Source organism: Leucopleurus acutus, assembly GCF_964270905.1.
Source record: "Leucopleurus acutus genome assembly, chromosome: 2".
NCBI classification, from domain to species: domain Eukaryota; kingdom Metazoa; phylum Chordata; class Mammalia; order Artiodactyla; family Delphinidae; genus Leucopleurus; species Leucopleurus acutus.
The window spans coordinates 173,636,639-173,652,117 of record NC_139143.1 but is presented as its reverse complement, the minus strand read 5'-3'; the positions used below and the strand labels follow the sequence as shown (position 1 = coordinate 173,652,117).

At 50.8% G+C, this 15,479-nt stretch overlaps 1 protein-coding gene across 1 annotated transcript in view; it reads left to right on the top strand.

Moving 5' to 3' along the window:
* Window positions 1-15,479, top strand: part of MAN1C1 (mannosidase alpha class 1C member 1) — a gene marked incomplete at both ends in the record, with an annotated part of 130,867 nt that overhangs the window by 52,341 nt on the left and 63,047 nt on the right. Inside the window, one exon of the mRNA XM_082832541.1 lies at window positions 456-552. Coding sequence (XP_082688667.1) covers window positions 456-552 — 97 coding nt within the window. The remainder of the gene's footprint in view (window positions 1-455; window positions 553-15,479) is intronic.

The following is a 15,479-nucleotide window of genomic DNA, read 5'->3' as shown; positions in this document are numbered from 1 at the left end:
GGGCGAGTTACCTCATGTCTCGACCTGTCTCCTTATCTACAAAATGGAGTTAACAACCCCTAGCTCAAGGGACGGTTCTATTAGATTCTAACAGGCATCCCTCGTTGAGTTTTGTTTCCTTCCATTCAGAGGGTCACTTTAGGTCCGGGAAGGCTTCATGGAAGAGGTGGCTTTTCACTTTGGCACTGATGGATGGCTAGAATGTACTTAGTGCCTTTTGTGCCTTCTCTGAGGAATCTATGGGTAGATGCAGGACACGTGGGGTTGTCGGAGGAGAACAGCCTTCCAGGCATAACTATGAATAGAACAGTGGTGAGAGGAAGTCGTCTTTCTCAATGTGGAAGATTGTTTTTATAATGTGGTTTCAAATCCTGTTGCAAAGGGCAAGGCCAGGTGGCCAGCCCGCGCTGTTGGGAATCTCCACGCTCAGGGTCTGTTTCTGCTCTTTCTTACAGATGATGCAGTTCGCCTGGCAGAGCTACAAGCGCTATGCGATGGGGAAAAACGAGCTCCGGCCCCTCACAAGAGACGGCTACGAGGGCAACATGTTCGGTGAGCTGACGTCGGAAGACCCCCTGCCCCTGGGGGCCGAGCAGAATTTCATTTTTGACTTTTTCTCTCCTGAGCTATGTCCCTGTTTCTCCAGAGCTGGGGGCTCCCAAGTCTGACTTCCTCCAGGGTTGTCTAGGCTTGTGAGCCTTCTAGGTTTGGGGGAAACCCACATGCTTCTCCCTCACCTCACACACTTCTTTATATGCACCTGTTGTTAATTTTCAGAGCAGACAAACTTGGAAATGTGAGTGGGGGCAGTGAGTGACGGACACTAGTTGCCATGGAGAAGGTGGGCAGATCTGAAGGACACAGAGGATTGGGTTCAAATCCGCTCCTCCAAGTGGCTGTAAAATGATCTTGGGTGTTTTCCTAGAGAAACCAAACATGTACCTGATAAGCTGGGCACACGCGCTGCCTTTAGGGTCTTGGGTGTGTGTCTCTCGCCGGGTGGCTTGGTGGACAAACAGTCACAGTTAGGGAGCAGCACGGGTGCTGCTGTGTGTTGGCAGCTTGAGTCTGACCTGTAGCCACACTTGCCAACATCTCGGTCCTTTGCAGCCGTGAGATCCTCCTCAGCCAGAGCCTCGAAAGCCCTTCTCACCTGGAGAGACTGCAAAGTGCCTCACTGTGGGCACGGCTTTAGATGTCAAATGTAATTCCCGGACAAATCACCAGCGCCCCTCTCTGCAGGCCTTTCACATGAAAAGATGCTGAAGGCACCTGGCTTCCTTCTTCCCTGCGAGACAGGAGCTATCTGGGGAGCTGGAAACAGAAATTCATCACCTGTATTCCCCACCCCTTAGAGGCACAGGCTCCTGACATCAAGCACCAAAGAGCTAAGTCAGATGAAAATCCCCAGAAAATTTTCAAAAGCAGGTTTACAAGGCCCCGCATGCGTAGGGCAGAGTATTTGTGTTACGGGAAAAGGGACACAGGACCTACCTTCCTCCATGTCACCAGGCAGCATCCCAACGCTTCTGGCTGTTCAGGCAGTTCACTCCCCTTGGGTAGGGGGTTGTGATTTGGGGTGGCTGCTGCTGCTGCTTTTCCGCCCTGATTATCATAGGCATGTAGGGGAAAAGAGAAAGTATGAAAAAGTGTAAAGCAGGCCAAACATAACCATTCTACCTTGTGATGCAGCCTCTGTGCACATCTTGTCTTATTTCCTTCCGGTCTTTTCTTCAGTACACTTCCCCCACCCATATACAATATTATGTTCTTCCTTTTCTTTTTTTTTTTTAACTGAATGTTACATCATATGTGTTTCCCTAACTCGTGTAAATTTTTTCATAAAGAATATTTTTAATGGCTGCAGTTATTGCATGGATGTGCCGTAATTCGTTTAACCATCCCACTAATGTTGGACAAAGGTCCTTTCCAACTTTTCACTATTAAAAATAACACGGCAGGGCTTCCCTGGTGGCACAGTGGTTGAGAGTCCGCCTGCCGATGCAGGGGACACGGGTTCGTGCCCCGGTCCGGGAAGATCCCACATGCTGCGGAGCGGCTGGGCCCGTGAGCCATGGCCGCTGAGCCTGCGCGTCCGGAGCCTGTGCTCCTCAACGGGAGAGGCCACAACAGTGAGAGGCCCGCGTACCGCAAAAAAAAAAAAAAAAAAAACAAAAAAAACACGGCAGTTATCATCTTTGTGCATAAAACGTTGTCTTAGGGTAGGTTCTGAGAGAGGACTCCTGAGTCGTGGGGAGGAAGACAGGTGTTTCCTTAACCTCAAATATGAAATGTGTGGATTCTAGTTTCAGAGGCTCGCTGCCTGACCTGTCCAGATCATAGACTTCCCCAACACCCACATCAGCCCTGGGGAAAGACGGCTGGTGTGGCTCTCATCAAAGTTGTTGGCGCTTTGGCTACTACTATAAATGAGGGACATAATCCTCTCTCTCTACACAGTGTGCAAATATTCAGGGAATTGGTGGAGGTTGGGGGGAGGCTGTTGATCTCTGAAACTGCGGAGCATGGGCCTAGCTATTGCTGTGACCATCCACGGGGATAGAGGGAGCACTGCTGGGAGGAACTGGGCTAAACCAAGTCCCATTTTCTGAAATTCCTCAGGGCCTGTGATTTAAATCTCAACCCTTTGGCCCCTTTCCCATCACTGAGCCTCAGGAAGAGTGGGCAGCTTGGAATGATGCAGAGAAACCTGGACCTTGAACCAGGAGACCTGGGAGCGAGTCCTCACTCTGCCCTGAACTATCTGTGTGGCCAAGTCACTTGACCTCTCTGGGCCCCTGTTCGTTCATCTTGCACACTCAGGGTTGCTATGAGAGCGTGCAGGAACGTGCAAAGGGCCAAGTATATATGAGTGATATAGGATTTCCACAGTAATAAGTGTGGTCAGCAGTTGCCCAGGTGAGCCCATGGAGGGTTCTGAGGTCCCCTGTCTCCCAAGAGCGGCCTTGGCTAAGGCCCTGGGTACCCGATCATCCTGCGCCTGCAGCAGTCCTGGCAGTGAGACAGGGCCTTCCTTCTGTAGCCAGCCACTGAGCTGCAGTGGGAGGCTGGCTGCTGGGTAGGGCCCCAGGCACTGGGCAGGGAGAAGCTAGTCTTGATTTTCTTACACTTTCATTCAGCAGCTGCTTGTGTAGTGCCATGCCCGGTGCTGACTGCTGGGGATGCAGGGATAAATGACACAGTGAAAACTCCACCAGCTCTGCAGAGACGTACACTGGCAACCCTTCCTCGGAGCCTCTCTGGGGTCTGTCTAGGTGCTCTCAGAATGAGGGGCACGTAGAAGGGATCATGATCAATGATGTGACCAGTCCTTCACTGGCTTGTGGCTCCAGGTCCCTGGAGCCCAACAAGTTCAAAATGACTTCACTCCTTCCTGGTTGAGTGACCTTGAGTGTTCTCTGAGCCTGAGTTTTCTGTAAAGTAGAACTAATGAAAACATCATACCCCCAGCCCAAGGCCTGCCTGACACACAGAACCATCTTAATAGCTGGTAGTTATGCTTATTGTTGCCACAAATGGGTCTGATGATACAGATGCTTATGCCAACACCCCCAGAGGAGGAGAGTTGAGGGGCATTCGAGGAACCTGGAGGAGGTTCTAGTTTGGGTTGGACCCATGAGGGGCTTGGAAGCCAGACTGTTCTGGATGATAGGAGTTGAACTGGCCTGAATGAAGCTGCTTCTCACGCCACTGACTTCTTTTGCTGGACTCACACGGGCTTGTGGGTGGCCTCGTTCCTGGGCTGTCATCAGTCACCTCACTGTAGGCTGGGCCCTGCAGGGCATGGTCAGATGGCAGCTGTCCCCACCCTGCCCTGCCTGGCTGAGTGGATGTTCAGGGTCCCTGAGCAGCCTCCTGCATCCTGGTGCATATCCGTCTGCCACGGGCCCTTGCAGGCTCCTCCCTGGGCCTGTGGGGCCAAGAGAGCTGCATACGGGGTAGAGTAACGAGCTCACACTGGTGCCTGGCTTTGCAGGATTTACACGGGATGCAACGAAGACATCGGCTGCAGAGCCTGGTCTCCCCCCGTGTGGCAGTTCACCAAATTGAATTTACCCTCCCCACCACCCGTGCGCCCCTCCCCAAATCTGTTCTCACTTTGAAAGTAAGACCTCTGGGTGAGGCACCTCTCAAGCCAGTTTTTGTGTCCTGAGCAATTCAGTGTTAAAGTCTCTTCCTTTACCGCAATCTGGCTCAGCAGGTCCTGGCAGAAAATGCCCCCAAGACCCTAGCGGCTGCCAGCAGAGTGGACGCGGCCTGTTCCTCACGGGCACAGGGCCGGCACTCGATGGTGATGCTCTCATCACTGTGAAGTCACAGGGGTGAGTCTGCCGCTTGAAGAAGACATTCGAGGAGGGCAGTGTAGAGGAACCAGCCATAAAGCAGCAGCTGGTGATGCCGTAAAGCACAGTGGCTCAGTACTCAGAGGCCCAGCTTCCTTACCTGTAAAAGGGGCTGCTCCTAGGACCTGGGGGAAGCCAGCCGAAGAGCGTGGACTCTGAGGCCAGATGGCTTGGATTGGCATGCTGCTCTGCCACTGCCCATCTGTGTGACCTTAGGCAAGTTTCTTAACCTTTCTGGGCCTCAGTTTCCAGCTTTAAATTGGGGACAACAGTAATACCTACTCGCAGGATTGTTTCGAGAACCAAATGAGTTAATTTGTGAGAAGTGCTTATATTCAGGCCTGGCACACAGGAAGCATTCTTCAAGTTCAGCTGCTACGAGGATGACATAAGGCCCTTAGGACAGGGTGTGCTTCTCCCATTTTGACTGGGCTATGACCGAGTCTCCTGGACCCAGGGACCCACGTGAGGCCTCCAGGGCTTTCCCAGCCCTGATCCCTCCTGCCCTGTTCCCCTCAGCCCTCAAGCGCCTGTGGCAGAGATCACGGATGGGCAGCCCACTGGTAGTCAGTGTACCTCTCACCCTTTCATTTATAGCAGCTTACAATGGAATTTTTAAGAGGGAAGAGTCAGGGGAAAGTTAGGGCTCAAGGCTATGGAATAAATCGGCCTCCTGACAGCAGAAGGGTTTCCAGGAGAATAGTGGGAGCTCATACCCAATGCCAGCTGTCAACCTTAAAGCACTTAATGACATTAATCCTCCCAAGAACTCAGAGTGATCATAAGAGCTCCATTCTCCCTTGGCATTGGGGAAATCGGTACTGGGCGCACAGTCTTGAGAGGTCCCCAGCAGAGAGGCCCTTTGGTGGCAAGTCCAACTGCCTCATCTTAGAGTTGCGGAAACCAAGCTCAGAGAGGGGAAGGGACTCAACCGGGGTGACACAGCATGTTAATTGTAGGTGTGGAATTTGAATCCTGGTGGCCTAGTCCCAGCCCAGTGCTCTTTGCACCACCCACTCTGAGATTAGCCAAATTGTCCAAGGCCAGATTGTCAAAGCACAGGCCTCTGGTTCTGGCCAGATCACCACCAGGAGCTAGACGTTCTCAGAACTCTAGCAAGAGCAGATTGTCTTTCAGGAGGTGTATGATTTGGGAGCCGAGAGCCCACCTGCTTCCTGTACATGCATCATACCAGGCACCGTAGCTGTATTCTCTCGTGTCCTCCTCACAGCCCTGCTAAGGTATAAATTACCCCCTTATCCCCATTTCACAGATGAGGAAACTGAGACTTGGCAAGGTTTAGGACTTGCTTAGTCACACAGTTATCAAGCAGAGACTTAATCACAGGTGTGCTGGACTCCACAGCCCAATCCACAGACCACCATGTGGCCCTGTCCTCCAGTGACCACGTGTGTGGCTGTAGAGAAGGGAGCAGGGGCAGAGGGATGGTCTCAGGGTTGGTGGTATTGCATCTTCTACTCCAGTGCCCTCACAGAAACCCAGAAAGACATGTATTTCAGGTCAGGGTCTGCGGCCACCCATCTGAAGGCATCATGATTTATTGGACATCAGCTGACTATTCAGGGCCTGGGAAAAGGATTCAGATTTCCCTCTTTTCTCCCACCATAGGAAAATATTTAATCTCTGCCATTAACCTAAAAACAGCTACTTACAAGACATGCCGTTGGCTGTCAGCATAATGAGCTGAGAAGAGCATGGATTGGAGAATCAGACCAGCCTGAGTCTGAATTCCGGCTCTGCCACTTACTAGTCATGTGACCTTGGGCGAGTTTCTTAAACTCTCTGCACCTCAGTTTCTCCATCTGTACAATGAGGACAGTGGTGAGGAGTAGATAAAGTTGATGTTTGTAAAACCTGCCCATATGCTTAAATAGACTTGCCCATATGCACTCATTAACTATAAGCTACCGCAGTTATTATTATATCAATTATAAAATAATTGTGAGAATAATTATATCCTGAGACAAAAACAAACAGTGTGTGGCACACAGTGGGCTCTGGATAAATATTGTCAGATGAATGAATTGCGCCCTGCAGTCTCTGCCTGCCCTGTTTTCCCTTAAGCCCTTCCTCCTGGTCCTGCTGTGCTCAGTTCCTCTCATCCTCTGCAGCTGCTTTGACCTCCTCCATCACAAAGTGCATTAGGAATCGGCAAACTGACCCTGAAAGAGCAGCAGTCCTTCTTAGTCAGCGGCTCTGATCTTGGGCATCTTCTCTGTGGAGGATAGAGGTGCTTGTATAGCCAGAAGCGCCGTCCCTCCGCTCCAAGCTGGCCCAGGGTGACCGTGAGAGCCCCAAATTGGATTCTGCCTCTGCCTGGTGAATCCCTGATAGAACTGCCCAACCAAATCCCCATCTCAAGGGATGATTATGGCCTTGGGTGAGTTAAGAGGGAAAATGAACACAGCACGATTTTTCAGATCACAGGCTGGGAATGTTCGGCCTTGGAAGAGAAAAAAATAATCTTTGCCTTGTAAACAGAGCAAATATGATGTTGAAGAGGGAATAAATCCAGGCCCCAAGATGTCATTTTTACAATTGCATTTTGGCATGTGACTTAGTGCCTTCTGCAAAACGTTCACAGTCTCCTACACAGACGCACACACACCAATTTTACCGGGTCTTTATTGTGGGCGGAGAGCTGCACTGCAGTGTGGCTGCCGGGAGAACTGCATACTTTGCAGATAGACAGTTTGTGAAAACCACTTGCTTCCCAGTTTCCACAGGTCTCCATGCTGTTTCCACGGTTCTCTGTGTTTGTTTCCGGGTGGCAGCGGTTTTGACTTTGGAGTTGTGCCTGGTTCAAATCCCTGGTGTTTACCAGCTGAATTAAATTGGACAAGTCACAGAGTTCTCTGAACCTCAGTTTACTCACCTGTAAAAGGAGGCAGGCGGGGCTAGGTAGCCCCAGTACAGTGCCTGGCACCCAGTAAGTCTTCATAAAACATTAGGTTGTTTCTTCCCTGAGTGCAGACACACCCCTCCCAGTCCGTTTCCTATCTCCTCTCTTATCGGGTAACAGGGCACTTGGACTTATCTGGCTGAAACTACTATATCTGCTCTTATAAGTTTTGTTTTCCGGAGGTTTTTCTTTTTTTTTTTTTCTTTTCTGAAAAACAAAAACAAAACACCAAATATCCATAGTTCTTAGAAAATCGATGTCAGGTTGTGTCGCTCCCTGATTCTGGCAGGCCCGTGGTGCACATTCCTGACCCAGGCTCCAAGTTAGATTTGAGAAAGAGCTGTCATCAGCCTCCTCGGAGGTGGCGATGTTGCAATTCCTTGGGTAGAATGGGTCAGGCTTTAGGGCAACAAGCAGATCTTCCCGGCAGTCACATGTCTTGGGAGCCCCGGCTGCTCCATCTGGAGGCCAGAGGCTGTCAAAGCACGGGGGAAATGGATTAGACACACCAGTCACTGGCAGATGGCCTTTGGCACAAGGAGGGAAATTGCATAAAAATATGGACCCCACACATGTGAAGGACAGATAGGACTGGCCGTTGCTGGTCAGATGCTGCAGCTCCATGGGGGCCTCCCTGTGGCCTTGAATGACACATCCACGGTTCCTCAGCCACCTTCTAAAGACCAGGATGTCCCTCGGGTCACCCACACTGGGTGATGAGCAAAGCAGAGCGCTCACCTCTAAATTAGCCTGCTGGACTTTCATGCTCTCAGGCTGCCGACCATTCAGGGCGCACTGCTCTGCACCCTCCTCCCGAAAAGGTTTGTTTTTTTCCCAAGCAGTTTCTAATTAAGATGCATCTTAGCTGTTTTCTTTTTCTTTTTGTTTAAAAGGCTTCCCACCAGCACAGAGCATAATTTATTTCTCTAGAAAATCTAGCAGCAGGTTGTTGTAAAAAGAAAACTCGAGGCTCGGAGCCTCGGGTCCCCATCCCAGCCCTGGCGCCAGCGGCCATGGGAGCCGGCGACCTCCCCTGGGCCCCGGGCCCTGTCTCGGCTTCAGTACAAAGAGGTTTGCACCCTGGCCCCTCGCTGTCCTCTCTGTGATTCTCGGTTGGTTACTAGGCTGATTTCTTTCTTTCTCTTTTTTTTTTTTTTTTTTTTTTCCGCCTCTGAGTGGCTATTTGGGCTATGCCGATTCTCTTGAAATCTGAAATTTTAGTAGCAAGTTTTGCTTCTGTTGGGGAGGAGTGAGTGAGTCAGGGTATCTATTCCCAGAGCAAGTCGCTAGGGATGCATAAGATGATTCATATTGAAACTGACATTCCCTCCTGGGGGTGACGTGTTCCTGCCCAATTTACAAAGACCTTTCCTTCCTTGGAAACAAGGCAGAGCCCACAGCAGACAGCCAGCCCTCTTTTCTTCGCACCGCACTGATGGCGAGCACTTGCCAAATTTCCCAGCAAACTCAGTGACAAATAGGTACGTGGATTCGCAGAATCTCAGACTGTCTGTGCCAGTTGGATTCTTTGAAACCATCTGGTCCAGTGTCTAAGGCTGGGGAAAGAGGTGCAAGGGGGACAGGGACTCAGGAAGGCCTAATAACCAGGACTTGAACTCTGGTACTTTGACGTGAGCCTCTTTTTTTTTCTTTTTAATTACTTTTCAAAAATGGAGATGTAACTTATAACTTACATACAGTAAAATGCACAAATCTTAAGTGCACAGCCCAATGAGTTTTTACATGTGGATGCACCCCTTGATCTGCACCCACAGATCAAGATAGAGAGCACTTCTGTTACCCTCCAGAAGGTTCCCCCAGACCCTTCCTGGTCCCCAAGGGCCATTGCTGTTCTGACTTCTATCACCTTAGATTCGTGTTGTCTGCCTTAAAATTTCATATCGTACTGTATGTACTTTTATGGTTTACTTTTCTTTCACGTAATTATGTCATGAAGGGTTCATTCTTTTTCAAGTGTATCCATTCTACTGTTCCTGGACATTTTTGTTCCCAGCATTTGGTAATTATGAGTAAAGCTGCTATAAACAGTTTTTGTTTGTCTCTTAGTTCAACGTTTAGTGAGTGCTTCAGCCGTGCTCTGGAGAGGGCAGGGCCCCTGCTCTTCCTGCCTTGACTTACGGGTGAATCGGGGCTCTCAGGCCAGCTGCCTCAAGTGCCCCTTGCAGCAGAAGGAACAGTCGGCCGAGGCTTCCTTCACTACCCCCTCCCCACACTGTCTGACCAGCCCACCCAGCTGTGACACACGGGCACAGATGGCGTGAACTGGAGCTTCTTTAGTTCAGCTACTAGGCTAGGAAAGGGGTCTTAATAGAGAAAATGTTGCCCTTGGAGTCAGAAGACTTGAGTTGTCCAAACCCTGGCTCCACCACTAACCCACTGGGTAGGTGTCCCATTTCCTTTTCTGAGCCTCAGTTTTCTCTCCTGTGGAATGGGGATGATGACACCTTCTCACAGGTTGTCATTGGGATCACAGGAGACCATTTCTTTATCTGCCAGTGATCATTCAGTGCCTACTGTGTGCCACTAGACCCTGCTCGAGACACGGGAAACAGCAGGGACCAAGATGGACACCCACGTGGATGTCCCAGGCTAGCGAGGAGACGTAGGCATGAACTTGTAGTTTCAATTAAGGCAGTATGAATGCCATGAGGTACAAGCTCACACAAAGGGCTCCTTAACTCATCCTTGGAGGGATGGGCTTCAGAAAGATTTCCTGGGGGAGATGGCCTCAAGTGAGGCCTGAAGCATGAATGAAGAAGCATAAGAGAGGGATCACGGGCACAGAAACACATGTGCAAAGCCCTCGAAGGGGAGACTGAGCACAACTGTGGCTCCTTGGGGTCTAAAAGGTGTTCAGTGTGACTAGAGAGGATGAGGGCATAGTGAGAGACCATCTGTGAGCAGCTGGCATATTAAGGGGACCTGTGAATGCTCCCCAGTGTTTTCTCCCCACCCCAGACCCCCAGAGCCAGGAGACCTGGCTTCTCATGGCTTCTGCCCTGTGACCCAGGCAAGGCCTGTTCCGTCTGTGAGCTCATTTCCCCACCATACAACGTGGGCGTCTGGCATATGGGCTGTCATGTTACTTCTAGGCCCTAAAGAGTAGGTGATTGGGCCACACTCTGGGGTGTGTTTCACCCTGGCTGATGAAAGCCTGGTGCAGCCGAGTGGGCCACTGGCTCAGCGATGGAGGCAGAGGTGCTGCACTGGCTGTGGTGGCCACTCCTCTGGAAGGTGGGGGCCAAGACTTCACATCCCCCCGCCAGGGGCTTCTGAGGCAGGCAGCTTGGTTCTCTGCTCCACAGACGGCTGCTCTCCCAAGCATAAATGGTCGGCATGAGAACCATGCAGCGATCAATAGGAATTGTTGAAAAATTCTGAAGAGAGCCTGGAGGAAGACAAAGAGACCCGGAAGTGTGTTGTCAGCACAATTTGGGGCTAATACTCAAGTCTGTTTTTTCATCAAGTCTGAAAGGCAGTTTAAAATCCACTGCTCCTGTTTTCTTTTGTTTCGTTTTATTTTAATGGCTGGATAAAGCACAATTGCATTTTCTCCCCCAATAACTTTGAATTCTGGGAATAGACCATGTGGGGATAATTGCTGTTGTCTAATCCCACCGAAGGCCAAGCCAATGATTAGGACAGGGAGGGAGCTGCCGTGCCGGAAGCCCTCTGCCGGTTTCTTACTTCCAGCCGCCAGGGCTCGACTCCCCAGATGACCCTGTTCCCGAAATAGCAGTTGCCCAGAAATGCATCTGCATGTTGTTTTGCAGCAAGTAACTGATAGCACATGGGGACATGGAGAGTTTTCATTCAATCCTGCAGCTTCTCCTTGAGTACTTACTATGTGGCAGGTTCTGAGCTGGATCTGGAGCAGGGAAAGAGGGTGCAGGAAAGAACAAGACGCGGTGAGCTCATCGGAGAAAAGACGAGTGAAGTCTGCCTGTGGGTCGGACAGAACGTGTGCCCGAGCGGCACGGCTGCAAGAGAGTGTCAGCATCTACCGAGAGGTGCCGAGCAAGAAAAGTTTTCGCAAAGTTCCCCACGTTTCATTGCTGGGGAATCACAAAGATGGCGGCATTGGAGAGGAGTCCTATGGGAGGGGCTGGATCCTCCCCCAGAGCTGCTCAGGGGGTAGGTTTTGACAGACACCCATGAAGTCTCTGTTACAGACAGGGGAACAGCTCAGACCAAGCTTAGGTGGTCCTGCTGGGTGGAGTGCTGGTGCTCAGAGAGGGGAGGGTGGGTTGGAGGCAGGTGGCGGGGGAGGGGAGGGGAGGGCTGCAGCCTTGAAGGGAAGAAACCTCGTCTGAGCAGCCAGCAGCCAGCCAGGCATTCCCTGCACAGGGCTGAACCTCTCCCTTACACACAGTGCCTAGGGCTCACAAAAGTATTTTATTTTATTTATTTCTTTTTGGCCCTGCCACGCGGCATGCAGGATCTTAATTCCCCAACCAGGGATTGAACCCTGACCCCACCCCCACCCCCACCCCGCAGCGAAAGCGCCGAGTCCTAACCACTGGATGGCCAGGGAATTCCCTCACAAAAGTATTTTAATTTTAATTTCTTTTAAAATCAGAAGAAAAATATGAATATAATAATGAATATAAAATAATGAATCCAGCTTCTTTATACCAACGCAATTGTAAAAGAGCGTTTTTAATATTTTTTACAAGGGTAGGGCCCATGAAAGTCATAAGCAGCCCTGCATCCTTGTCTTCCTCACCAGGTGAGGGTTCCGAAAGCCTGCAACTGCTGACTTGTCGGGAAGGATCCCCTTGCTTCTCGTTGTTGTCAGGAAAGCTGGCAGTAACCCTACCAACAACTTGGGTTTTCTGTCTCTTGTTACAGCTGGGCCGGCAGGGCCTTGCTGCAGGTGCCCACCTGCAGCACAGGCACCTTCTTGGGAGTTTCGTTTTCCCTTACGGTGCCTCTTTGAAGTGGTGTCAGTGTGATGAGGAAACTGAGGCTCTGAGAGGAATAACTAACCCAAGCCTGCAAAGAGGCAGAGCGGTGGTTCCAACGCAGGCTTGTCTGCCTCCGAAGACCCCATGTCCTGTTTCCTCTGCCCCAGGGACTGTGAGCCCCCCACAGGCCAGGAGTCCCTGCGTCACCTGCCTTGTGTGACACCAGCATGTCATCAGGCCCAGAGGGCCCTTTGGGGTGTCCAGAGGTAACGGTGAAGGGCAAAGAAGGGTCTGTGTGTGTTTATTGATTAGAAGGAGGTTGTGACATTCTGTTGACACGGCTCGGCCCTGGTCCATCGCATCCCTCTTCCCTGCATTAGGCTGTAAAAGTGCAGCCAAAGTAATTCCTTGTCTTCCCCAAACCAAGGAGGACAAAATCCCGAACACCTCGGGCGAGGCTATCGCAGGACACTCACCACCGTCTGAGAAGATGTCACACAGGGGCTGCACTGGGGAAAGCGCCTCTCCCGTTCTTGCCCAAATCCACAGTGGGGTCCTTCTTTCCACTGGGGATGTGCCTTCATCTGAAAGGCCTTGAATTCCTGGGACATGAGGCACACCCAGCCCCAGATGTAAGTGCAGAAGCAAATCCCTTGGTGAGCGAGACAGCCTCTCTGGGCTCCCCCACATTCCCAGGGTGGGGGATGTGACTCTGCCTCCCCCTTCAGGGTGCAAAGCTGGGCAGCTCCACAGAGACCAGCCCCCAAAACATCCCAGAGCCTGAAGCTCAACACGATGGCTGGGGAGGAAGCAAAACCTGAGAAAGGATCCTGGTGACTTAAGGCAGTTACACCAACTGGTTGGGAGCACAGGTTTGGCACCAGGCTGCCTGGTCACCATTTTCTGGCTGTGTGACCTTGGGTGATTAAATTAACCTCTCTGTGCCACAGTTTTCTCTCCTAGGAAAAACAAGAATAATAGCGTGTACCTCATAGAGTGGTGGTTGTGAGCATTCCGTTAGTTAATACGTGTGAAGGGCTCAGGGCAGGACCAATAAACAGTAGCTGCTATTATCATCATCATCATCTTTACCATTAATATGGTCAGAGCGGCCCAGGGAAGCAGGAGGGTTGGGTCCTCTCCCTGCTCTGCCAGTGATTGTCTGTGCGACCTTGGACAACACACTTTCTCCCCTCTCCCTGGCAGTCTTGCTATCTATGAAATGAGTAGTGCGGGCCAACTTGTAGCTCTTAACCAGGGAAAAGCATCAGAATTACCCATAGTCTTTTGCAACATAGACTTCTGGGCTCTATCCCCAGAAATTCTGATTCAGTGGGTCTGGATCTGGCCCAGGGACCTGCGTTAAGAGTAGAATCTCCACTGGTGGTTCTGATACACGAGCCGGGTTAGGAACCACAGGACCTTCCTGGGCCTAAAGGACATTGTTCCTGAAGTGATCAGTCCCCCTCCTGCGGACCCATTAGCCCAGGTGGCGCCATGGGCAAGGGCGAGCCCCCTGCGCCACTGTGAATGCTGAGTCTGTCACCTGGGTGGGGGGTCTCGCTTTATTGGATGTGGCAGGCCAGCCCCCAGTTCAGCAGGAAGGCTGTGGTGGCCTGGAGAGCAGCCATATGGTGTGAGTGGGTCCAGCACGTCTAGGGGTTTCATCCAGCAGATGTTCAGTGAGCATGGCACTTGCAAATGGTAGGCAAAGCAGTTGTGAAAAGGGGGTCCCTTCTGGCCACATGGTACTTGGGAACTAATCCTACCCCCAGGTAACAGGATATTCTCAGTGTAACTTTGAACTCTTTCTGAAGTGTGGTTGAGAAGGGGCTGGGGGTGTGGATGGATGTCAGCCCCACTTTCCTATGGAGCCGGGGAGAGGATTTTGGCTGCTTTTGATAAGAAAAACCTCAAAGGAGCTTTATCATCACAAAGAGTCCATCTCCTTGGGCACTGGTGGGGCCCCATCTTCCCCCACTGGAGTTCATCCCACTGCCCAGCCCCCCGCAGACCCCTGCCTGGCACACTGACCTGGCTCCTTGCCCCTTCGGCACATCTCCACTCCCTTCTCTGATGGTCGGAACCAGCCAGGACACTAGGAGACCTTGGCCCTGTCTCTCTCCCAGGGCTGAGTAGCAGGACAGCCTCTCTCCATCCATCCCTTTTATCTTCCTTCTTGCCTCCAACCCCGGATGTTCCCTTTGTGAAATAAATTGGATTTGTGTTTTTCTCTTTGAAGAACACGCTCTGTAGTATAACCTGCTTCCTCAAAGTAGGCACAGCTTCTGACTGACCCTTACATCCAGTGCCAGCACTGGGCCGCAATACAGATGCTGGAAATGGGCAGGTGAGCAAACCAGTTGCTCCTGTCCTGAGACCCGATCATGGGCAGTGGCACCGTGCAGCCCCCCCGTGTGGAGAGCAGAGGCCGGCAGGCTGCTGGGCACAGGCTTGCTATAGAATCTCAGTGGTTATTATAGCTTACGCATTTAACCACTTCAATTTGGCGTATGACTTGAGGTGCTGGGTAAGCATCTTGTCAACTTCAACACAGCTGACAAAGTTATGACATGAATGTTTAGACTTTGCAGTTTCCCCCGACCTCCAGCTGATCCTGTGAAAATGTCTCCTTCCAGAGAGCTGATTTGTGCCCCAGATTTTCCCATCTCAGCGAGAAGCGTCTCTTTGCAAGGTAAAATAGAAATTCGTTGTCATTCTGATACTCTGATTTTGTGTTCCTGGCGAGGGAGGCATATTCTGTGTCCGGTTTGTTGCTGACTTTCAAGGTTGGTGTCCCAAGGGACGGAGCGATGGGGAAGGACGTATAAGGATGGCCGGAGACGCTCTCATTTTTAAGCTACTCTTCTCAGACACTAAACCTTGAAACGTGGGATTTTCTCTCTTAAGGCTGTCATTCTTCATGCCTCTTCTCAGTTGGAGAGTAATGAAGTTTGAACAAATCCTTTTATCCGTGTTGGAATTATCTGAGTATGAAAATCCTTTTCTACCCTTAAAATTACTCCATCTCTTTTTTCCTTTAAATAAATAAATAAATAAATGTAGTATATGCCCATTGTAGGGAAATTAGAAATTCCAAATAAGAACCAGAAAGAAAGGCTCCCGAAGTTCCATCACTCAGAGGTGACCCATAGTTTTGTGTGTCTCTCCAGTTATGTCCCCATATAAATGAATAGAGATAAATATGTATTTTTAAATAAATGGAATCATATGATAAATACTGTCTTGTGACCTGCTTTTTCA